The following is a 26,417-nucleotide window of genomic DNA, read 5'->3' as shown; positions in this document are numbered from 1 at the left end:
TTGTGTATTGATGCCATCTTGCATGGAACTCGACAAGGATTAAGAGATTCTTCAAGTCATCTGATCCTGGTCCTCCGCCCAGGGTTCAGTTTCCCAGGTACAGCAAGGATACAGCCAGGATGTGAGTCCTCCTAAGTACAGCAAGGATGTGAATCCTCTCCCAAGTCTTCAGTCTCCCTAAGTATAGCCAGGACTTGGCATCATGCACATCTCCAATTTCAGTACTCAGGAGGCAGAGGCAAGTGGGTCTTGGTGAGTTTCAGGCTAGCCAGAGATGCATGGTGAGGCCCTGTCTCCAAAACAACACAACACCAGGAACCTTTAGTAACCACAGTCCTCAGGATGCTGGAGCAGGAGGATTGTTAAGAGTTTGAGGTCAGCATGGGCTAATGGTGAGTTGATGGCCAGTGTAAACCACAGTGTGTGACCATGACTCAAAAAATTAAAAAAAAAAAAAAAAGAAGAAGAAGAAAATGTATATTCATCTTGTGGATTATTTTTTCTTCAGACAATTTAATAAAATGAATTGTTGGTCTGAAATTAAGTCCTGCCACAATAATGCTGGAAGCAAACCCAGGGCCCAGAGTTCCTGAGCTGCACCTCCAGTATAGATGTTAAAATTTTAACCATCTGTAAAGTTGTAATACAAATATAAGGAAGGGGGGATTTTTCAGGGAAGTAGAAATAACTTGTCCATTTCCCAAGGGAAGATTACAACATGAAATTATGTTGCTATTGTTTTAAAAATATTTTTAATCATTTTAAAATGTAAACCATTTTAAATGGTTTAAATGGTTACCATCATAACCATTTATGCAAATTTTGGGTTTGTTTTTCTTGAGACTTGGTCATGTTGTGTAGCTCTGGCTGGCTTGGAACTTGTTATGTAGACCAGGATGGCCTGCCTCAGCCTCCTGAGTCCTGGGACTAAGAGGCTGCTCCAGCACACCTCACTTTGTAAGCATTTTTAGTATGTGGTGTAGTGGTGTTAGTGTGTTCCCACTCAGAAGCTGCCATCAGTGCCCCCATCTGCAGAACTCTCCTGCAGAATTCTTTCCCACTAAATAGCCTCTTTACCCCCTTACACTTGTAGCCACCAAGCTAGGCTAGAAATCCTTTCATTGGGATGGAAATGTCCCTGGGACATTTGAAAGTGTCCGTATTGTGGGTTTCTTTAGTTGTTGGATTCTTCTCCCAAGGGTGCACCTAGCTGCTGTCATCTACATTCATATGAGTCTTCCAGGGTTACTGTTTAGATAGCAGGTGCTTCAGGTAGGTGAACGGCAGTGGCATGGTGATAGAGTACTTTATTTAATTAGTGTATTCTCTTGAAAAACTCCCATATACCCTATTGCCTACACAGTTCTGTTACTAGTATATTTTGTTTTGAAACTGGTTGTTGCCACATTGCCCAGTCTTGTCTTGAATTCCTTCCTTGGTTCAAGCAATCCTCTTGCCTCAGCTTCCTGAATACAGGTGTGTGTCACTGCAGTTGGTTCTTACCTAATTCTTAAGGAGAAAGAATGTGAAGATCTCCAAATCCAAAGCCACTGTGGTTAATGACTGCCCTTCGTTTCTGGGCTTCAGTGTGCAGTGTCCTTGTAACCCGGCTTTCAGTTCTCCACAGAGCGATGCTCCAGCCGTCAAGAATAGAGTTAAGTGTAGTGGAGCCTTTAAATAACACTGTCTGATGGGTTGGGATTGGGTTTCTCTTACACCAAGTTTACCTTTACAGTATTTACTATAAAAAATTATAGGGTTTTTTTTTTTCCAGAAATAAAATGATTACATTACAGGCTATGCTACATAAACTAAATGAAGAAAATATTGGAAAATCCACTCATTGGTAACAAAAGTGCCTAATGTTTCTATTTAATTTTTTTTCTTAGGAAGCATAATAAAGCTAATAAGTATGTATAAAAATCTAATATTTCAATCTTTTCACTTCACTTGTTAGGATATTGTCAATTTCAAGCGATGTGGTACCTCCTGTAACTGCAATGTATATTATTTAATAGTTGACACATTCTCATGATTTTTTTTTTTTTTTTGGTTTTTCAAGACAGGGTTTCTCTGTATTGCTTTGGAGCCTGTCCTGGAACTAATTCTGTAGACCAGGCTGGCCTCAAACTCACAGATATCCGCCTGCCTCTCCCTCTGCCTCTGCCTCCCGAGTGCTGGGATTAGGCGTGATCCATCAACACCAGGCACATTTTCATCGTTTTAATCTAGATATTTTCCTCAGTTGGCTGTGTGAAACTAGCTCCAGACAGTGGAACTTGTGTAACGTGGATTCTATGTAGACCATTCTCTGTGTTTTGATAGTCCCCTAAGCAGATGGTTTTTGTTGGTATTTCTTATATTACTAATTTGAGTCATAAAGGAAATTGAAATTTGAAGTATAGCCTAAGTGTAGTAAGAGGGAAAGTTTAGGGAGGTACATTTTTATTACTCCCTTACCCAAAACCCATAAATTCTTAAAAACAATTGTGTTTGTTTGTTTGTTTGTTTTTTAAACAGGAAAGGCATGTTTTATTTCCAGATTCATAATGAACTTCAAAAATGTAGTGGATATAGAAGACAGTATATGTTCTAATTAAGTATAAGGACTCTGAGTTTGAATTCTGTGTCTGTTGCTAACTAGCCATGTGAATGAGACAGTTTATATATAGTCTTCTGCCTCAATCAGTAGAGTGGGGATAGTAATGGGACCTCTGTTTTCAGATTGCTGCACACTTAAATGAGAGATCCAGGGCTGGCACTTTTCCTTGGTGGCTGCTGGTAGTAATAGTACTGACCGCACAAACTTTGTTTACACCCTCATTTTCTACCCTTGGGTAGATGGAGGTTTCTGTCCCACCCAGTTCACAGTCATTTAGTCTTAAATAAACACACAGAGGCTTCTGTTAATTATAAACTGTTTGGGCTATTGCTCAGGCTTATTGCTATCTAACTCTTACAGTTTAAGTTAACCCATAATTCTTATCTGTGATTAGCCATGTTGCTTGGTACCTTTTCTCAGTAAGGCATTCTCATCTTGCTTCCTCTGCATCTGGCTGGCAACTGACACTCTGCCTTCCTCTTCCCAGAATTCTCCTAGTCTGGTCACCCGCCTACACTTCCTGCCTAGCTACTGTCCAATCAGTGTTTTATTAAACCAATACGAGTGACAAATCTTTACAGTGTACAAGAGCATTATCCCACATCACTCTTATGTGACCATGGAGCTCATTTTGAGGAACATGTATAAAATCCCAGAATCATATTTGGACTCAGTTAACTTGGAGAAATCTTCACTATGCTTCATGTTATATTTTTTATTGTCTAATCATCCTACTAATAAAATGTTATTATATCATATTATCACAATATGATTTTCTGAAAGCTCAGTATTTTGTCTGGTATCACAATTTGTTTTCAGATTGTCACAGGATGGCTTGTATGTTGTAAACCCATTGTGTGCTTCTGGAAAGGAAGAGGGCTCCTGTTTGTTTAGTCATTCATTGGCCAAGTCAGAACCCTAGGCAATTTCTCCTTTTCTTTTTGGCCCCTCTGTGCTTTTCCCCTAGGCAGTCTTATTTCTCAAGGTCAGGCATATTCTATTGTGTTCCTTTGTATTCCCTGGCATACCAAGTACATGTCAAGGACTGAGTGAATGCTGGGTGCATGCTGGTTGACATATGGACAAGAGGAACTCAGGATTTTCAGTCAGGTTTCAGTGGGCTCCTTAATTGCACCCTCCCCTGTCTCTCTCACCCAGAAGAAGTGGGGTTCCAGACCAAAGGCATCTATTTAATGATTAGCTCTCTTGCATCTATTAAGATTTTGATGACTTACCATCTCCTGGCCCAGCATACTAGTCCTAGTCCCTGTTCCCTTTTCTTGGATAGTTTGTGACACTGAAATCAGAGTGATTAACAGGACACATCCCTTGGTTCCAAAGCCAGCCTATCGGACTCTGCTTTGAACAGAGCTTCTGCACTCAGGCTTCAGAGGAGCAGGGTGGTTAAGTCTTGAGATTAAATTGGGCTGCCCATCAGCTAACACTCACCCAAGTCATCAGAGGGGCTGCCCACTAGTTAACACTCACCCAAATCATCAGAGGGGCTGCCCATCAGCTAACAGTCACCCAAGTCGTTAGAGGGAACTGTCCACTAACTAGCAGTCACCCAAGTCACCAGAGGGGCTGCCCATTAGCTAACACTCACCCAAGTCACCAGAGGGGCTGCCCATCAGCCAACAGTCACCCAAGTCACCAGAGGAGGCTCGTTAGTTAACAGTTGCCCAAGTCACCTAGAATCATTATTTCCAGTTTTTGTTTGACTGTTTCCTAATGCAGTTTCTTTAAGTATTAGATTGTTAATGTTTTGATGATGAGTTCAGTCTCTAGATGTTAGAAATTAGTAATGAATTTTCCATATCTAATTCCTTCCTGTGGTACAGTGAAGAACCCTGTCTGGATATTGGATAAAGTTTTCAGTCACATGATAGGTAACATAATTCCACTCACATGGTGTTTTAAAGATTGAATATATATCATTATTTAAAATTTTTATCTGGAGACCATAAGAAGAGAGTAATTCTCAAGGGTTGGTTTCTTTTGTTTCCTTTATCTTAAGTGATGTTCCTTAGGCACACTGAGGTGGGGACAGTCCTTGGAGGGAATGGCAAAGACCATATCAGTTCCCCAGGCACCACTTACCCCTGTGATATGACTATAAACCAACTAAAATAAATGTGTGCTTAGAAGCTGAGATTCTAATAGACCATTTTAGTAATGTGATTTATGTATTGAAAAGTGGAATCTCTGATGGGATTTACATAAAGTGGGAAAATACACGAGTTTTCCAATTAAATGCTGTTCAGTAGGCAAAATATTTCAAAATCATAGGATTCTTTAAAACAGCAAAACTGGCCTTGATGGTGAAAATGCAGAGTGACACTGCAGGCTATATATAGACAAGAGTGGTCCATGGTGATGTTGTAGTCACCTACAACAGCGATTCTCAACCTGTGGCTCAGGGTCCATTTAGGGTTGCATATCAGATACCCTGCACATCAGATCTTTACATTACAATTCATTACAGTAGCAGAATGACAGTTATGAAGTAGCAATGAAATCACTTTATGGTTGGGAACTATATTATAGGGTCACAGCATTAGGGAGGCTGAGAACCACTGGCCTAGAGGGTAGGTTGTAGGTATCTTTCACAGTGTATGTACACTCTCTGATGTCTATGTTGTGGGGAAAATGCTTAAATGGGTTTCTCAGACTGCATGCCATTGCTGAGTGAGACACTGAGGTTATTTCCAGTAGAATTTACTATTATTGAAATTACTTACTTAGAAACACATAGTGCCCAGAAGCTTTGGCTTCCTCTCTCACCAGCCAACCTGCAGGTGTCAAATGGAAGCAGTGACCCTGCCCCTTCATACTCCCCTGACATGTATCTCGTATATTAAAAGTAGTTTTTAAATGGTTTTGATATTGACCTGAGAGCCAGGGTGCTTGTTTGATTTATCTTGACTTTAAATTTCCAATGAAATGAAGAGCGTTTTCTTTGCAGCCGAGATCATAGTTTAACCAAGCAACAAGACATCATCCTAATGTAAAATTAAATACTTACATATGGCTGGATTGCATTATGGTATCACTTGGCAAGCAGGGATAGTAATGTTTTCAGAAAATCAATGAGTATTTGTCAAATAAAATTAATTATGTATGCCCCCCTTCCCCTTTAGCACTCGCCATTCTGGGCTTGTTCCCTGCAGTAATATGTACTGTATTGACCAGAAGCTTGAGAAGAAACCTGTGCCCAAACTTCTCTTCCACACCTTTCCCACCTTTGCTACCCACCCGCCCCTCTGTGTACACGTGCTCATATCCATTATGGCAATGATGGATTATTGGCATCTCACCAACATGACAGGATGTCACAGGTCGCTGAGCAGAGACTTTCAGACTATGTTTCCACTTGAATTAACTATTATTGAAATAGTTTATTGAGATTGAAGTATTGATCTTTTTCCCCCCTAACTGTAGCTTAAGGGAAGGAAGAGGAGACAGTGGTGTTTTTGAAAGACACTAAATTTCATTTTTAAAAATCTCATTTATTTAGCCTTTTCTTCTTCCTGTTTTATAGCCCCTATAGTTTTATTGCTTGGAAAAGGGTATCTTGGCTTTATTTTTATGACAGTATAATTATACTTCAGAAATGCACTTGATTACTATGGGTAACAAAATTGTTCTACTATATTGGTTTGGCCAATATTGCTATACAAACAACTTTTCAGTCAATTGAGTCTGGTAAAAATCAATACATTATGGTAATATTTCAAGTAAGAATTTGCTGAATCCAAGTGTTTCAACACATTCTCTTTCAGGGAAAAATAATTTTGAGATAGCAAAACTTCTTTGTAATATTTTATGCTAATAAAATGCTTTGTTTATGGAGAAATGTTAACTCCCCAGTGACAGTGCTCGTGCGCAGGTTCAAGCAGCATGCACACGCATCTGTTAACAGAAAGTGAGAGAGATTCTGCTTCCATCTGACGTCAGTTCTCCTGCTGCATCAAGAGGTCACTGAGTGCAACACCATCCTGTAGCATACCCCCTTTTCATTCATGAGGGTTTTCATAGCACAAAAAATAAAAAATCCAGAGTCAGATACTGGGGTTCAAGGTGAAGATCAGAGGAGCAGCCAAGCTACCAGAGACCTCTTACCTCTCTCTATCAGGACTGGAGTGAGCCTGACCTCAGCGTGGCTAGAGACTAATTGCCAAAAGACTGAATACCGAATGCCCTGCTCCTATCTTAGGTACCTCCCTAGTGCTGGGATTTAAGGCATGAGCTCTGTTTCTCTTTTAGACTGCATCATTCTCATGTAGTCCTGGGTGGTCTTGAACTCACAGAGATCTATCTGTCTCTGTCTCCTGAGTCCTGGGATTAAAGGTGTGTGCCACCACTGCCCAGTTTCTATGTCTGACTAATGTGGTTGGCTTTGTATTCTGATCTTCAGTGGCTTTATTAGATCATAAACAATATATCACCACAGGGTTTTTTTGCTTTTTGTTTTTTCCTGGTGTTGACAGAGACATAAGTTCAAAGGAACAAATACGGGTAGGTAATGAGGGCCTGGCATTTTGCCTCTTCAGACCTCGTTCATTTGTTAACCTGCAAGTTCTGAGCGTGTGTGTCATCAAGCGCCCCATATTCTGAGAGACTCAGAAGTTCTGCCCACAGGTCATACATAATTCAGGTTAGACTGTGTATCTGTATGTGTGGGCCACCAGCTCTGTGAGCATAAGGGACAGATCAGGAACATCCTTGTGGAGGAACTGATACTTGATGGAGTTGGCTTTTACCCAGTGTAGAGAAAATAAGAGATCTATGGAAGCAGTGGTTGCTGCTATTGTATAGTTTGCTATGTTCTGAAGGCTAAATTACTTTTCTCCTTGTCTCTCTAAGTCGTATGCTTTCCCTATGTTTTCCCACTATGTGCTCCTTCCTGTAAGGCACTGGTGTTTGAGTCATCTTGGTAGCAGTCCTCCCGTGCCTGCCTACACTAAGTACCAAGTGTTTCTAGAACCAACCTGCAGAGACAGGGTCTTCACGCAGGGTAAATACAAGGTGTTGACCATGGTTAGGTATATTAGTCAGGGTTTCTATTGCTGTGAAGAGAAACCATGACCACAGCAACCTTTATAAAGGAAAATATTTAATAGGCACTGGCTTACGGTTTCAGAGGCTGCCCATTATCATCCTGGCAGCATGAAGTCAGACATATTGCTGGAGAAGGAGCTAAGTGTTCTACATCTTGACCTACAGGCAGCAGATTGAGACTCTGTGCCACCCTGGGTGGTATCTTGAGCATATATGAACCCTAAAGTCCACCTCCATGGTGACACACTTCCTTTAGCAAGGCCACATCTACTTCAACAAGGCCATACCTCCTAGTAATGCCACTCTCTATGGGCCAAGCATTCAAACACATGTGTCTGTGGGGGGCATTCCTATTCAAACCACCACAGTAGGGTAACTGTAGAACCACCTAGCATAAGCAGAAAGATGTGGCTCTTGCCCAGAACTCCTGAGAAAAGAAATGTCCCTCCACCTTAGGCATAAGCTAACTGCACAGACCTCCCTGAGTCTGACAGACCTAATAAAAAGCATCTAAATGTAACACCCAGCAGCCATAAATGTCTGTGTCAGATCCGTATCATTTTGCTGTTAAATTTTATCTTGTTATGTATTCATTTATTCACTGAACTAGTAGTTACTGAGTGTCACTATGTGCCAGGGCTGTCATGAATACATGAAGCCTAGTAGCAAATAGGATAGTCTAGGGTCCCAATCAGAGGTCTTCAAAGAAATAAATGCCAAAGAAAGGTGATACTTGTGGGTGCTGTGAAGTATGGAAAAGTGGTGCCTGAGGGAGACCTAACTGAAGAAGTAATATTTGAGCTGAGACCTGGAGGATAATTAGAAAATCTTGGAGAAGAATCTTCCAGAAAGAAGGGACCACTCAAGCTAAAGCCCTGCGATAGGCACAGGGTTTACCCACCCAGGCCAGTGTAGTTGGAGCAGAGAAAGCCTGGGAGAGTGGACAGATGGACAGGGACTGGTCACACCTGGCCTTTAGACCTGGTGAAGAGGATGGTTTCCTGCTTTTTCCAGTAAGGAAAAGCATAGAGGGGCGAGTGGCATTTCTGAGATCAGGAGACCCATACCTGGGGGTTCTTCTTAAGCCATGGTTTCTCTCTATGCCTTTTACTCTTGGGATTTTATAATTTTTAATGCAAATAATTTATTAATGTAAAATAGAAAGTAATGTATGTCATTGGTGAACTCTGCCTAGTGGTTTAATTTTAGAAGCTCTTTAGTGATTGCTAGCACACTTTTTGGATGACAGTTACAACAGCATGACTGGCTACTAGTCTACCCTTTGGGTCTCTTATCAAAAGCACAGAATTTAGTAATTGAATCCCTAGATTAATTATATGGTTGTACAAGTGGTGGTGGAGCATTTCTTGACTCCTAAGACATACTAAGATTTTAAGTCTATTTTGCAGTAGTTGATGTGTTAGAAAATTGTAGTCTCTTTGTTGGCATATTGCACAAGTCAGTATTTGTAAACAACAGTGTCTAGGGCATTTACTTAAACTGCCTTTTTGGAAAATAATTCACTGCAAAGCCCAAAAGGAATTTACTGTATATAGCTTTATGCCACTACTCTGGTGTTGGCTATTTTGGTGTAAGAGACCATGTTCCTGTTAAATTTCTGGCTTTCTAGATTGAAATATGTTCAGCCTCTGCTATACACCTTAACATGGGATTGCAGGAACAGTTACTAAGCTAGATGAGGTTGCAATAGAGGGCTAGGTTATAGATATTAAGCTTAAAGTAGTTTTGTTTTATTTCTTCTTTGTTTGTTCATCTTAGCATTAATTTGCTTTTTCAATGTGGCTTTGTATAATACCTTCTTGACTATAAGATTTCCATAGTTTTCCTTACCAGAGTTCATTACACAAAAGCAAAGTATTTGGTGTTACACTCAGAACACGGCATGTGGTTTTGTTTTGTGAACTCACATAATATAATGAAAACAGTGTTCTGATAAAATTAGAACTTGCTTTCAGGCACAATCAATACAGCACTTTAATTGGCTTGGTTGTATTTTGAAAATACATACGTGTCAGCCCTCAGCACCCTGGTTCTTCTCCAGCTCTGCCTGTAGCAGCGGAAAGGAGCAGGATTCTCAGTGAGGAAATGTAAAGATTTGATTAAACCATAATTAAGTTTCCAGAACAGTTAGCTAAGAACTACGAATAAGATATGTTTTTACATTGTTTCAGCAACAAAAACTAGAGCAAATGACACTTGAAGTGTGGTTTAAAATGACACATGGAACAAAAATCTCAGAATGACTCTACCACAGACACACTGAGTCAAATTTGTATCCATTAGTTATTTCTTCTCCCTTTTAATTTTTAAAAAATGCTAATTCTTTTTTTGCATGTAGGCCTCCAGTCCTCACTGGAAAAACTGCAGCCCTGAGAAAATGGATTCCCTGAAGATTCAGAGCAGTTCACTTCCCAAACACATGCTTCCTTATTTTTTTAACTTCCCTCCCTCCCTCCCTACCTCCCTCCCTCTCTCTCTCTCTCTCTCTTTCTCTCTCTCTCTCTCTCTCTCTCTCTCTCTCTGTCTCTCTGTCTCTCCCTCCCTCTCTCTCTCTTTGTGTCTCTGTGTCTCTCTGTCTGTCTGTCTCTCTCTCCCCACCCCCACCCCTGCCTTTCCTTTAAGATAGTTTAAAGTAATTGCAGTTTGATTTTAGGCACCTCAAATGAGCAGAGTGTGTTTCAGCTGACAGATTTGTGCCAGCCTTTCCAGGGGACTGCCACTGGACTCTGTGGTGTAATTTTTTGCACAGGCTCATGTATCATACCTATGGGGCCATGCCAGTTAGCCACTGGCTCGTCCTTACTCCTCGCTGGGAACCTGAGCTCTTTGAAGGAACACTTGGACCCAGCATCAGACCTGTTGATGCTGACCTCTGACCCCTAGTCATTTCATATGTTTCCCTGCTAATTTTACCTGTTGTTGTTGTGGTGACTTGTGAGTATTTTACATCCCTTGTGTTAGTGTTTGTGCTTGCTGGTCTTTAAAAGGCAGTTAGCTTCCCCACCACCACATTCACCTTCTACATATCTGACTTTGAAAGTGCATGTGTCTGTGTTATGCTGCACTGTCCTAAATGGGTTAGAGACTATGATATTCTCTTGACTGATCTCTCAGGACTCTGTGAAGCAAAATGTTACCTTCAAGGAGAACATTCTTACACATTACATATGTTATTAGATGTCACTAGATATGGAATAAAAAATATGCTATGTTTTCCAAGGGCATTGGCACAGAGCTGTGGCTGAATATAGGCCACCTTTATCTCTCCTGGCTGGTTTGAAGGCACTGCAGGTCTGGTGGTAGTTTGTGTTTCCTTTTTACATCAAAGTAACAGGTCTTTCCTGGTTTATTTTTGACCTGGTCATGATGTGTCCATTCCACAAACTCTGTTATGCACAAAAGTGCACAAAATGAAGATAAAGTGCCTCTCTCCAGCCTGACAAAAGCCATTCCTTTGCAGAATGGTAGCTGTAGTGAAAGTAAATAAATGAATGGACAGCAATCACAGCCTAGTTGATGGAACTGTTCAATTAAAGCACAGGCATTTACATGGTGTAATTTCCCTAAATTGCCAATGAGCCCCTTTAGACACAACCAGTGTTCAAATTGATTTCAGCATTGATTTTGGCTGAAGCTGATAAATTTCTGCTTGTTAGTTAAAGTAATTTTGCAGAAGACTTTGTACTGCAGTATTGAAGTGTTCATTTAGCTGATGGTTAAAAGAGGAGTTATTTACAGAGGCCTCTACTGTTGTTCTGAGATGGGACAATTCCCCAATCATCTTTTACTTTTAATTTTTTAGGCTTCAGTATACCAATCAATAGGTGATTGAAACTGATTAAAACTTATCCAACCAGCTGCCTATGGCAGTTTAATTAGAAGCCGGGTGATTCTTAAATTAAACGTCTTGTTCTCATCGCATTGCCATCTTCCAGAAGAGTGAGGGGCTAACAGTGCTGAAAACTTAAAACTTCAGCTTTGTAAGATAGCTCATGAACGTGAAACTGCCTAAGAACAGTTTCTGGCAATCCAAAGACACACACAGGCTTAGGGGGCTAGAAGGGATGCTTTTGCTTTTAGCAAAGAGGTAGTCTGTAGTGAAATACAGACAAAGGGCCATCTCTTTGTGTTTTGTCTTTCTATATGGCCGTGGGTGCTGGTGCTCAGTTTTAACACACAGTAGGTGTGAAAAAGCCATCAAAATAGTCTGTGAGTCTCTGGCTTTGACACTATCAGATCAAATGTTTTTCACTGTTTTGAGGTCTCAAGTGAAATAAGTCTCCACTGAATGGTTAAAAAGTATTTTCACGTACGCCACGCCCATGTTGACTTTTCAACAGGGCTGTGAGTAGGACTGTAGGAGAGACTTTTGTCATCTCCCCACTTCTGAGGCTCCCACACTCGTTTTATCTAGTGTAAGACAGTCTCTTGGTTTGTAATGGAAGCAGGTTGATATTTCTGTCATAAGGGACATATTACATCTGGCACTACAGGGAAGGGAATAAATGGCTCACTTTTCAGAGGTGCACTTACTCTTTGACCCACCAGGGTACTATTTAGTGTTCTAGAAGAGGTAATTTAGTAAATTGCACCCCAGTGGCTTGAAAAAGTTAATGCAACCCTGAAAAGTGAGGCATTCAATCGATTTCTCCTATTGCTTTTTAAAAATCAGCACCAACCATATCCAGAGAGCCTGGAAGACTGTTGGAAAGAGCTCTCCAGAAGCAAGCAGTTCACGCTCACACACAGCTTGGGTTTGACTTCCAAGGACCAGATCTACTTCCTATTCTATTTATCAAACAGAAATTTGGAGCTGCCATAAACCTCACCAGGCCTTGACTCCTTGGCTGTAGAATGGCTAAGATACCTTGCTGACAAAGTTTGTTTGTTTTGTTTTGTTTTTTCTTTTCTTTCTTTCTTCTTTCCTTTCTTTCTTTTCTTTTCTTTTCTTTCTTTTTTTTTTTTTTTTTTTTTTTTTGTACAATGCGAATAGCCTTTCTATAAAATTATTTCCTAGCCAGACTTCCCTCTCATGTTCCCCACACCCAGCTCCCAGTGCCAGCAGATCTGGGCTGTTCTCAGCCTTGGTCAGAGAAGCTTGTTTTCCAAGTGGACGACAGCCAATGGAGAGATGTATGGCTGACCAGAGTCCTAAGGAGGAGAGACCCACCCCAATGCCAAGGCCTATAGGCTGTCAGAGCATGGGAGGAGTGCTGTAACATGTTGTATTCTGGATGTGACATGACTGTGGTGATCCTAACTCACAGCAACCATGGTTGCCAGCTCAAGATCAGGCCAGCAAAACCTCTGGTATAAATGAGGTAGGATAGGTGCTATCCATGCTTACTGAGGAGCTATTGGCAATAAATGCTTGATCATTCTTTGAGGATGTATTCACTGATAGGTTTCCCATGCTCCAGTGGTTGGCCCTACATCCATGCACATATGGACAGCAAGCTTAATTGGACTTTGTGGGTTAGAGAGAGAGAGAGAGATTTGAAGATTGAAGGTGAGAAATGGGAGTGCATATGGTCATATTTCGTTGTATACATGTGTGAAATTCTCAAAATAGGGAAAAATTGGAAAGTTTATGAACCATACACAATCAAAGGCTGAGCCCTGACTGAAGGTTTTCTGAAGTACCCATTATTGTGGCCAGTTTGGGAGAAGAGATTTGCTGCTAACTTTACAAGGATCTATGAGCAGCGACCACCCTGTACTCAAGGCATTCCTGGAGAGGGGTCCCTATCTTCTTAATCCTTGGTGTGTTCCTATTTCCCCACATGTATCGCTTAGCCACTCAGCCTACTTCTCCTGCTGTGATGACTCTTGTTTCCCTGCTTTGCCCATTGTCTTCCTTCAGAACCTATGATCGAGAGTTCACTGTGTCGGGAGCTTCCCCTATCTCAAAGGTATTTAGGCCATATATTAAAAGACATTACTCTAGTTAATGTGGAGAGTGTTAGAGGCTCAAAGCAGGCTTCTCCAACTTACAAAAGAAAAATGGAAGCTTAGCGACAATAACTTTGAGGGAAGTATGAGAAGAAAAGGTGTGTTTCACCGAACTAAATAGAGAGGCGTGAACATGAGGCTGCTCTCACCTTTCTCCTGACTAAAAATCTTTTTAACCAAGCTAACTTTCCCAGTGTCTTATGTTGGGTTGATTTATGAGGCCTATATACAACTAGTATATCTTGGAATTCATATCTGTAACCTAATAACATGTTTGGTTTGGTGTGTAAACAGTTGGGGGGGGTGTTACTTAAGCACAGATTATCTTACAGTTGGCAATCAAGCTTCTGTAATGGGCAGAAGAAGATTGGCATAGCTCATGATTTGAAGCTTCTCTCTACAACTGCTGTTTACTTTGGATTTTCTGTTCTAACAGCCAGAGCCTGGCTAATGTGTTTATCTATTATGGAAGGCAACAACTGTCGATGTGGATTTCCCTGAAACTTTTTTTTTTTTTTTTCCTCTTTGTGAATGGCTATTTTAGTGTGCAACTGTACTCCTTAAAATACTCCAGCTGACTGTTATTCCCACCCTCCAAAGAAAAGGACTAAGCATTAGACTAGCATTTTCATTGACTGACCCCACAGCTGGTTGCTGGTGATGCCATTGCAATTCAAAGATGACATGCAGAAAAACTAATTAAAATAAAATAATTTTTTAAATGACTGTGAAAACAGCAGAAAGTGCTTGGTTTTGTCCAGGCATCCTTGCACTTCACTTCTTCCATAAGGAAGGGCTTACTTGTATTGGCTTCAGATTTGGCTGCCTAGGAGTTTGGGGTGCAGATTCCATTATGGGTCCTGTGGGTGGTTCCTTAGGCCTTGGGGCTCTGCCTCCTCCTTCTCTTTCTTGTGATTGGAAATGGGAAAACCTACTTTAGAGAAACACTTCATCCAGTTTTTTGTTTTGTTTTGTTTTTTAAGTTTACATGGAATCACAAGAACTTTTATTTTTACTTTGTTCTTTTTGTTTGTTTGAGACAGTGTCTTCATGTTAGCCCAGGCTGGCCTCTTCTGGCTCTTCCAGCATAGCAGGAACGTACTACCACACACCTGAATGAAAACATATGTACTTTTAATAAAAGAAGATATATATATATATATATATATATATATATATATATATATATAGATAGATGTCATTTAAACAGCAATTAAAATACCATATGTAAATATGGAAACTGATGCTTCCATCTCAGGGTGGTTTAGTGACTGCCATCTTTTTGATAAGAGGTTACATTTAATAATGGATCTGAATGTGACAGCTCTTAGTTAGAGTTGTGCTAGTAAGAATGGAGAGCTGCCTAAGTAAAGTGGATGACTAACCCTAAATCCCCCTTTAGGCAATGGTTTGTCTTCTTCCAATCAAATCTCCCATGTTTCTCCTTGGTCCTACCTTCTGGCATCCAGCCCTGGTCTGATGTATAGCCTGGGAAGCTCCAGGACTACAGAAAGAAAGGCAGACATCTGGGTACCTACTAGTGACACCATTGTCTGAAGAGCAGAAAACCTGTTTTATTATTCTGGAGAGCTGCTGCTGTCTGGGCAGCCAGCTAACACAGTGGCTGGCATTGTAACTTTTGTTTATTTTTGAATAAGCCTTTTCTCTTTCTGGTCCTATCCATCTGCCCTCTGAGATCCAGGAAGCAAAATAAGCACCATCCCCCCACCCCAGCACCACTGTCTACTTCCTGTTCTCAGGACTGTTGTTCTCTGCCTCTTGGCCAGGTGATTCCTTGGTTTTCCACCTGTATGGAGAGATGCCCAACAGTGGATAGCTTTTTTTTTTTTTGAAGAATTCATCAAATGATCCTCCCTCCTTCCATTAACCTCTGCCATAAGCTTTGTGGGGAGAGCTCCTGTAGGCATGGTTTATGAAGCAAACAAGCCAGCCCTCACAGGACAGGGGCAATACTGTCAGCTGTTGTGGGTGCTGGGAATTGAACCCTGGTCCTCTGGAAAAGCAGCCAGTGCTCTTAACCACTGAGCCATCTCTCCAGCCTGTGGCGATCATTCCTAAAATTTTCATTAGGAGTTAGATGAAGTAAGCACACTTACCACCTTCTGAGCTGCATTGAAAGAGGAAACAATAAAGTCACTTGCATTGGTTCCAAAGTTTGTTTAGTTCCATGTTTTCTGCCCAGCCACTGAGTGCTTGGTATAAAGGGCAGACATAACACCAGCACTCACAGCCTCTAGGGTCTGTTGTAGGCTTACCAGAATCCCTTCTCATGTCCTTGGCCATCTCCTTTCCTCTCTCTGGCCTCAGTTTGGATAGGAAGCTGAGGGCTGGAGAGATGGCTCAGAGGTTAAGAGCACAGGCCGCTCTTTCAGAGGTCCTGAGTTCAGTTCCCAGTAACAACATGGTGGCTCACAACCATCTGTAATGAGATCCAGTGCCCTCTCCTGGCCTGAGGTCAGAACACTGAATACTTAATAAATACATGAATCAATCTTTAGATAGGAAGCTAATCTCCTCTCACCCCTGCCTTCTGTGCCCCTCCAACTCATGTCCCTCGCACCTCTTGTAGGGATCATTGCAATCGTTTCTCAGCACACCCTTAGCTTCAGTCTCACCATCCATCAGCTAGTGTGCATTTTCAGACATTCACTTTCTGCTTCTATCTGTGCCTTCTACAATTTGGAATAAAAGCCAGAGACCTCACTGTGACCTAAGCAGTGCGACACAGCCCAGCTTCCCAAGGCCTCTTTGGCTCCTGTCCCTCAGTTAGGCGTGTTGTTCATCCTTGTTTCACACACATTTCTACCCTGGGCCTTTGAACTTGTGTCACTGCTTGCATAAGATGATGTATTAAGATGAGGAGAGGTGATTGGAATTAAGGCATTCTAAGGTTTTTATATTATTTGGAAAAGGATAGAGAACACTTAACTCTATATTTTAAATCTGCTCCAGTTCTAAAAGTGGTATAGGCGACAACAATATAGTAGACAGAGTGAGTATAAAACAAATGAATAAAGTGGTGAGAATACACCCAAAATATATAAGTAGTTACAATAAACACAAATAAAGATTGCCATTTAATATATTAGTTATGCTGAGTTTTTAAAAAATATAGCTATTTTAGATTAGTTTAGAAGAAATTTTGAAAGCACAAAGACACAATAAGGTTAAAAGTAAAAAGTGGGAAAAGATAGACAAACACAATAGCAACCACAAAACTTTTTTCTTAAAAGCTTATATATTGATATATGACAAACTAAAAGTCAAAAATAATTATTAGGGACAGAAAAGGACTTGTGCATTGGTATAAGGAAAGGAGACTAACTTAGCAATCATATTTAATATGTAATTAATAATATCATCTTACATGAAACAAAATCTTATACAATTACCCAGAACATTTGATAAATTCACACAGTGGGAAAATATCTCCCAGCAATCAACAATTGAACAATCAGATAAAATGAATCTGTAAAATATTTGGGGGATTATTTTTATTCATGTGTTTTTGTGTGACTGACTGTCTGTACATGTACCACATGGATGCAGTTGCTTGAAGAGGCCAGAAGAGGTTGTCATCCCCTAGAACTGGAGAAACACATGGTTATGATCCCTCACCCTCCCTCCCCTGCCCCCCCACTGCCAACCCTCATCCCATCCCCTTTCTGCTCCCCAGGGAGGGTGAGGCCTTACATAGGGAGTCTTCAAAGTCTGTCATAATATTTGGAGCAGGGCCTAGGCCCTCTACCATGTGTCTAGGCTGAGGGAGTATCCCTCTATGTGGAATGGGCTCCTAAAGTCCGTTGGAATACTAGGGATAAATACTGATCCACTACCAGAGGCCCCATAGACTGCCCAGTCCTCCTAACTGAGACCCACATTCAGGGGGTCTGGGTCCATCCTGTGCTGGTTTCCCAGCTATCACTCTGGAGTCCATGAGCTCCCCTTGATTCTGTGGGTTTCTCCAGCCTGGTCTTGACCCCTTTGCTCATCTCTGCAATTGGATTCCAGGAGTTTGGCTAGTGTTTAGCTGTGGATGCTTCCATCAGCTACTGGATGAGGGCTCTAGGATAGCATATAAGGTAGTCAGTCATCAATCTCATTATCGGAGAAGGGCATTTAAGGTAGCCTCTCCACTATTGCTTAGATTGTTAGTTGGGGTCATCCTTGTAGATCTCTGGGCATTTTCCCAGTGCCAGAGAGCTCCTTTCTTCCATGTCCTTTACATAGGCTGCCGGCAGAAGTTGTGACCTAGGTTAAAGTGAATCTTCCCACCTCAAAAGAGCTGAACTAAAGGTGTATCTTCCCACTTGAAATGATTTAATTACGAGGAAAAAAAAAAAAAACCCTCACAGGTTTCTCACATTCAGACATTTACACCAGACTATTTATTATATCTTGTGCCATCCCCAGGTGTTCAGTTTTCCAGGGGTTCTAGTCCCAAAAGACAAAGTGGAGCACACAGGGAGAAGCACTAAGAAATGCCTCATACAAATGCTTCCTCCCTTAGCTCTTTGGAACAGGTAATTACTGTGGCAACAACAAACTAATTTGAAGCGTTAGCTGTTAATTAAAACATTGCAGAGGTGTATAGTTGTCTTTTGGTGTAACCAGAGCCTCCATTCAGACTTCATTAATCACTTTACAGTTAATGTGCTGAGGAAGGTCAAGACAATTGAGATGTACTATCTGCTGAAAGTAAACAAACTCTTTCTCCAGGTAGGATGCTGTTTGCAGAGTTGCAGAGGGAGTTGGCTTAGCTCATGCCTGGCATTGCCTTTGTTGTCCATTTCTCCCTGATGATTAAATGTGAAATCGGCCCTGTCACCAGACTGTAAACCAAGCCACAAGGCTTTTTTATTGCTCGAAATGGAACCCAAACTTGCATGGATGAATTAGCATCCGTCATAATTAAATCATCAAGTCTCCCTTTTAATTCACTTGGAAATGGGAACCCTTTCTTTTGGGAAAGAGATCAGCTTTCTTGACAAGGTAATTAAGTTGCCAAACTGCTTGGTGAGGTGTATGTATGCTGGGCTCTCAGCTAATCAAGTTCTTATCGCCACAGCTGGTCTCAGAAGTCCATGTGTTACCCCTTGTTCAAAGTACCAGCACTGCTCTCCCCACAGCTTCAAATTTTAGTCATTCTTTAGTCCTTGACTAGTGACTTACTACTCAGTATTTTAAAAAGCTGAAGTTGGAAGCAGTTATGGTACACCAGTGGAAATAGTGTTATTATTTTATAGTACATATTGAATTATTTATATTTACATGGAAAAAAGCATCTAAACCTCACATATATTTTAAAGGAGCATAGTCCAAGAACTTCTGCAGCCACTGGGGAAAATATAGAATATACTATATACTAGTATAGTGTAAGTGGACACTGTTCCTGTCCACTGACATCTCAGCCACTAGCTGAGTGATGGGAATTTGTGAAATCTTCCGTGGAGCTGATGTAGTTCTTCCCAGGGCATTTGCTTTTGGTACTTTTGTGGGTTTGCAGTTACAATACCTGCTTGGGTTATATAGTTCATTTTAACTGGTTTTTTTGTTTGTTTTTTGTTTTTGTTTTGTTTTTTTGAGACAGGGTTTCTCTGTTTAGCTTTGGAGCCTATCTTGGAACTCACTCTGTAGACCAGGCTGGCCTCAAACTCACAAAGATCCACCTGCTTTTGCCTCCTGAGTGCTGGGATTAAAGGCATTAAATTTTTTATATATAAAATAGTTTGTGTCCCATTAATAGTGAGAATTGTAGTTTATGCAGTGTGTAGTAAAAGGTCCCATTTCATTTATATACATTAAGTCTTGATGGAAAATTACTTTATTTCTGCACATCTTAATTTCTTACTTTCCATAAATGAATGAATGAATGCTTCCTTTTCTTTTCTTTCTCTTGTGCTGGGGATATAATAGTGTGTATTGTAAATGCTGGGCAAGTAATTACTCTACAAGCTATATCTTCAATCCTATTAATATTTCTTAATCTAGGTTATGCTATTTCAGTGTATCTGAGTGTCTTAGTTACTTTTCTGTTATGGTGATAAAACACTATGATCTGGGCAGCTTTAAAAATAAAGCGTTTAATTCATGGCTTATGATTTTAGAGGGATAGAGTCTGTGATGGTGGAGCAAAGGGATGGCTGCAGGAACAGCTGAGAGGTTATATCTTGAACTGCAGTTTGAAATCAGAGTGAGAGACACTGGGAATACCCAAAGCCTGCCCCAGTGACACCCCTCCTCCAACAAAGCCACACCTCCTAATCCTTCTCAAACAGTGTCACCAACTGCAAACATTGAAATGTATGCACCTTTGGGAGTCACCCTCATTCAAATACCACACTGACCCTACTTCTGATTAAGGAGGAAAAATGAGCCACATGCTCAAGCCTCATAGCGGTATGTCTCATGAAAAATTACATTAAAATCCATCCTGTGATTAGTGATTATTTTGATGAAATGCAGTGAAACCTTCATTTTGCTGCTTATGCATGACTATAGATGCACACAATGACACAGCAAGGGATCTAGAGCCAGAAAACTTGATCCCTAGGTCTGGTTCTGCTACTGGGCATTGGGCAAATGCCAACTTTCCCATGCTTCAGCACTCTATCTTTAAGAGGAGAGTAATGATAACAGTGTGACTTTTGAGCAATATTTTAGTAAACATAAACCATCTAGCACCACAGAAATATATGTTGCTAGCATGGGCCATTTGCCTTGAAAGTACCATGTATATCTCCCATTGTTGCAAACATGTTTGGGTTGACACCATGTCCTTAGCCATTCTGTAGATTACATAATGATATCAACTAATTTTTTTTCTTTCTTTTTTTTTTCTTTTTCTTCTTATAGAGCATATCATGTCCCAAGTGGGAAAATTTTAGCTGTAAAGGTAAGCATTGGGTATATTTTAAGCAAATTTGTAAGTGACTAAGTGTGTGTGTGGTCCATGTGGCTTATGTACACATGGAAATCAGGAGGATGCTTGGAGACCTTCCTTATTACTACCATATTCCTTTGAGACAGGGTTTTTCACTGAACCTGGAGCTAGACTGGTCCTCCTGTCTCCTCCTCTTACAGTGCTGGACTTAATACAACCAGAACAAATGGAAAACAATGAACAGAATAAGAGATATAAATCCAATCATACCATATCACAGAAAATATAAATGGTTCCAACACTCTAATTAAAAAGTGGAGATCATCAGACTAGATTGTAAAGTAAGATCTAGTATATCTAGAATAAAGTAACATATGCTGTCTACAAGAAACTCATTTCCAATGTACAGATGCACTATGTTCAAAGGAAAAGGCCAACATAAACAGAAATCTAGCTGTTGTAGCTAGAGTAATATTAGCCAATATGGATTTCAGAGTGCAGATTGCCATGAACAAAACAGTCACTGCATTAAGATAAAGAGGCCAACTCATCTAAATGATAAGAACCCTATTGAAACTAATAGCACAACTTCAAAAAAATGATTGCAAAGAGTGATGGAAATTTAAGAATAAAGAACCAAACTAAAGGTCCAACTATTGTTGGAGATTTTAACACTGATTTCAGTAATTAATAGAACAAGTAGAACAAAATCTATTTAGATACAAAAGCCAACTTGAGCAAACAAAGGCTTACACAACACTTTTCATATTCTTTGGATTGTAGACTCATTTTATGTGCACAAGGAAGATTCACAAACAGAAACCATATTTTGAGCCAAATTAACTTAGAATAATCTCAATTATACAAAATGTTCTTAGGCCATGAAAAATACTGGGAAATTCTCCAAATATTTGGAAACTAAATGATAAATTTCTAAGAATTAATACACCACTCTGGCTGTTTTGAATAAATGGTACATTTTATCCAATTATAACCATTGTATGATATTTTTTCCTGTATGATTTTTGCTTGGATATCAAGACCAAATCTATACACAAAAGTCAATCACCATTTGACTTGATTTGCAGGCATAATACAGGTCTTGCTAGAAAGCCCAGTTCAAAGGTACAGCCTAGAGAATGGCTTATTTGTAAACTCCAGCCATCCTCATCATATAGTGAAACTATAACAGCTATTTTGTAAAGCATATTTTTTTTTTTTTACTTTTTAAAAATGTTATGTACATTGGTGGTTTGACCATCTATGTGAGGGTATTGGATCCCCTGGAACTGGAATTATAGACAGTAGTCACTGCCATGTGGGTGCTGGGAATTGAATCCAGGTCCTCTGGAAGAGCAGCTAGTGCTATTACCCAATGAACCATCTCTTCAGCACTTCTGAAAAATATATTCTTAAAAGAGTGACCTTTAATCCTTTCTGGACCAGCTACTGGTCCTTTGCCACACCCAGTTAAGTAACTGGGTCCACTCCGCCTCCACTGTTTTAAATGGTTGCCTAGAGTTTATAGCATGCATCTTTTGTCTATCATATAAGATTTTTACAATAGGAACTGTGTTAGTTCTCTGTTGCTGTGGAGAGACACCATGACCAAGGCAAGTCTTATCAAAGGAAGCATTTAACTGGGGACTTGATTACACTTTCAGAGGGTTAGTCCAGGATCGTCACTAGAGGCAGGATCTAGACTAATTGGGCTTTTCTTTTGAATTTTAAAGATCTTGTCCCAATGTTGTCTTTACATTTCCCAGCTAAGTGCTGGCTGTCCTTTGTGTTAGTTCTTCTGCATGTTCCTCACCTGGCTTCTCTGGCGTCTGTTCATTTTGAGTTCTTTCTTTGTTAGAGGTCATGGTTACAGTGTATAGTACAAAGGTATGCTGGGCTTGACTGTGATTCTTTTTTTATTCAATATGCATGAGGTTTGTTGAAATTCTTGAATATTCTGGATTTTAGCTTGCATCAGATTTGGAACACTGTAACCTTTCATCAAATCATGCTCTCACATTGAGAACTTGGCCTGTTTGTTCACTTCAGTCTTTTACTTGTTTAAGTTGTGCAATGTTTCTCCTCCAGAACCTTTCGATACACTGATCTTTTCCTCTTCATTGTCTAATGTGTTTTTCCTCCTGCCCCAGTGTGGTTGTTTGTTTTTGTTTTTTTCCCTCATTTCAAATACTCTTTTATTCTTTTTTCTTTTTCTTTTTCTTTCTTTTTTTTTTTTTTTTTTATCCCTAGAAGTGTTAAGTAGGCCCTTTTGCTTTAAGAACATTTTCCATGTTGTTCTTTGATGTGCCCAACCTTTTTTTTTTTTAAACCTTCTAGAGTATATGAAATAATTATGGCAACTGTGCTGGGTAGTTTTATGTCAACTTGACACAAGCTGAAGTCATCTGAGAGGAGACAACCTCGATTAAGAAAATACCTCCATAAAAGTGGTCTGTAAGCAAGACTATAGGATGTTTTTTTACTTAGTGATTGATGGAGGGCCCAGCCCATTGTGGGTGGAACCATCCCTGAGCTGGTGGTCCTGGGTTCTGTAAGAAAGCAGACTGAGCAAGCCATGAGGAACAAGCCAGTAAGCCCCACCCCTCCATGGCCTCTGCATCTCATCCTGCCTCCAGGTTCCTGCCCTGCTTGAGTTCCTGTAGTCATTTTCTCCAGTGATGTGGAGATGTAAGTCAAAGAAACCCTTTCTTCCACAATTTGCTTGTGGTCATGCTGTTCCAACACAGCAATAGTAACCCTGACTAGGACAGACAAGTCAACAACTGGACATAGCTGCTAATGCTATTGTGCAATGTCACTTTTGGATTACTTTCAGCGTATTCTTTTCTCTTCGTTTTGGGTTGTATTTCTTTTTTATGGGATACTGACAATGTAGTACAGGTAGCTAGATAGTTTTACATTCCTATAAATATTCTAAAAATTTGTTCTGAGATGTTAGTGACTTTGAGACAATCAGATTTTTTTTTTTTTTTTTTAAGACTTAATTCTGAACTTTATGTGAAGGGCAAACCCAACAATCAGCCTGGAATGTATTTTCCCCATTCTCCTGAAGGGATTCCTGATTCCACCCTGGCTGAAGGAGTACAAACTGCAGGCTGCAGGGCTATTCCCCTCTGGTTCTTTCTCCCTGGCCTGGGTAATTTCCTGTTTCCACATAGAGCTCATCACTCTGCTGTGGACTCTAAGGTCTGTCGCACTCCCTCTGGTACTCTGCCAGCCAATCCTAGCAGTGTTGGTCGGCTGTACTCCTAGGCTGTCTTTTTAGTTTAAGGAGACTGTGAGCTCCGCCTGCTTTCCCACCCTATACAGGGACCAGGAGTCAGGGAACTGAGCAGCCTAAGGTTCATGCTCTAGGTTGTGCTGTTCTGGCTACTGCTCTGTGTGTGTGTGTGTGTGTGTGTGTGTGTGTGTGTGTGTGTGTGTGTGTGTGTGGTTTGTTGGAGAGGAGCTTGTGAATTTTTTGCTGTTGTTCTTTTTTGAGGCAGGGTCTTGCCATGTAGCCCTGGCTTATTTGTAGCTTTCTATGTAGTTTGAGCTGACCTCAAATTACAGGGATCTGCCTGCCTCTGCCTCCCTAGTTCTGGCATTAAAGGTGTGTGCCAAGATGTTCAGTAATCTGGGTTATTTTGTTTGTCTGATTTTTCGTTCCTTTCTTTTCTTGTCACCATTGTAATCCAAATGCCTGCCTTTGGCCTATTATGAGACTGTCAGCCAGCTTCAGAACAGAAGGGTCAACTTATTGGTGACTTATGCTACAACGTATTTTGCATATATTATCTTCATTTATGACCTTTGCTACTGTTACTGCTTCTCATTTAGCAGATGCAGAACCTGAGGCACAGAACAGTTAAACAGCTTGGCCAAGGTCCTCTACCTAGAGAACCTTGGAGCCAGGACGGAAACCCCTGCCTTTGTTGATCTCCACATTTAGATTCAGTTCCCGGAAGCATAGTTCCTCTCTCAAAAGTGTTAAAGGCTCCATCTTACTTCTCTACTGGTTCTTTTCTCACTGCTGTGATAAATGCCTCAGAGAAGCAATTTAAGGAAGGGAGGCTTTATTTGTCGTACAGTTGGAGGGTGTAGCTATCACAGCAGCAGGAGTGTGAGGTGGCTGGCCACTCTGTGTCTGTGTGTTCCATTCCTCTTCTTTCTTACGTTTGTTCCAGGATCCCAGCCCATGGAGTCATGCTGCCCACATTTAGGGTGGGTCTCCCTTCTTAGTTAACCCAGTCCAGCTCCCTCACAGACATGCCGAAAGTCTCGTCTCCTAGGTGATTCGTGATTCTGGACCTGTTAGTTAGATCAATCAATACAAAACAAGCAATATCAACCACCATACAGCCTAGACAAACTGAAAACCCTCTTGGAGGGAAGGTGGAACCCTCCACAGTGCATTTGCAGTCTACTATTATTTTTATAGTATGTTCTTAGGTTTCCTGATCTCTGTACATTTTGTTTTGTTTTACTTGAACTTGTGACCTCATCTGAACCTGGGCTTGTTTTTTTTTCCTCCCCATTGCAACACTTAATTCATGTGCGCCTCCCTAATTAGAATGCCTTCATCCGTGTCTTCAACTATTAGAATCCCTAACAACCTTCAAGGGCCTGCTCTGATTCTGCCTAAGCCCTGTCACATGTGTTGTATCTGCCAGCCATCTTCCAGAATTCTCTGCATGTAATTCTTAAAGGTGAGCACATGCCACCTTGCACATGTCTGTTAGTATCATGTCCATTTCCCCTTAAGTACTGAAATCTCTTTAAAAGTGGAGAACCGAACTAAACATTTCCTTGCCTTACCTATAGGGCCCAGCACTACATGCAGTGAATGTCTCAACACATAATTTACTGATTGAATATAGTTTTTATTGTTGTTTAATTCATTCATTCATTTTTGTTGTTTTGTTTGTTTATCTTTTGAAGTAACCTACTGAAAACAGGTTCAGCGATATACAGAATACCTGCTAGTATTCTTTGTATGGGCCATTGCACTCCCCCAGAATATTTCTTAGCTTCTTTTGTTATATTAAAGGGTGAAATGGAAGGTTAAGAGTTAGAAGCACATTTGATCTTTTCCTGACCCTCTCCTGACTTTTGTGTGACTTGAAGCATGTCACTTGAACCTCTCAATGACCCCAGATGCCTGGTGTCACAGAGGAACTGTGCAGAGCAGCAAATCTTGTCTGATCCGAATCACCTGCAGGGCTCTGCTGCCCGCCTGGAGCCCTGGGAGTTTATTTCCCAACTCACTGGTCAGTTGGCCACACTTCAAGCGTCTGCTAATAGCATTTACAATTTTATACATTTTTAATTGAGCCTTACTTTTTAAAGACAATCAGCACAGGGCAGCATTTCTTCCCTCAGACTTGAGATGTGACAAGAGAACTTTTTAGCAATTTTTTAAAAAGAAGCTAATTTTAAGAAAAATCGGAAGTTCTCCATACCATGCAATTTAGATTTTTTTTTTTCCTACTTCACAATGCACATGTAGAAAATGATGCTAACCTCATGTTAGGAATAATTGATACCCACCTGCATACTCACTGAAACACATTTGGCCAGCTTTTGTTTGTTTGCTATCAGTAGTGAGACCATTGCAAATAAGTAGAGCAGAAAACAAACACAAATACTGCTAGCCATCTAGCAAACAGAACCTTTCTTTACCATTAATGCCTCCTATAAAATCTTTCCAATAGTAATGCTTGGGGAATTTACTGGATTCCCCGAGATTGTTTGTTTTCTAAGTGGGAAAAGAATCCATCTAACGGGATTTCTTAGCCTTGCATGTATATGTTGATTATCATTCCCCGAGTGCTTTGGATTTCTGCAGCTTTTAAAACAGCATTTAAATGGACCATT

At 40.6% G+C, this 26,417-nt stretch overlaps 1 protein-coding gene across 4 annotated transcripts in view; it reads left to right on the top strand.

Annotated features, from left to right (window-relative positions):
- Window positions 1-26,417, top strand: part of Map2k5 (mitogen-activated protein kinase kinase 5) — a 217,283-nt gene that overhangs the window by 53,396 nt on the left and 137,470 nt on the right. For all 4 annotated transcript variants that reach the window (XM_051197716.1, XM_051197718.1, XM_051197715.1 and 1 more), the window contains one exon: window positions 20,513-20,552. In XM_051197716.1, the coding sequence (XP_051053673.1) occupies window positions 20,513-20,552 (40 nt within the window). The remainder of the gene's footprint in view (window positions 1-20,512; window positions 20,553-26,417) is intronic.

This window comes from Phodopus roborovskii, unplaced genomic scaffold, assembly GCF_943737965.1.
Source record: "Phodopus roborovskii unplaced genomic scaffold, PHOROB, whole genome shotgun sequence".
Taxonomy (NCBI): domain Eukaryota; kingdom Metazoa; phylum Chordata; class Mammalia; order Rodentia; family Cricetidae; genus Phodopus; species Phodopus roborovskii.
The sequence above is the reverse complement of the archived record's forward strand: the minus strand, read 5'-3'. Positions and strand labels throughout refer to the sequence as shown.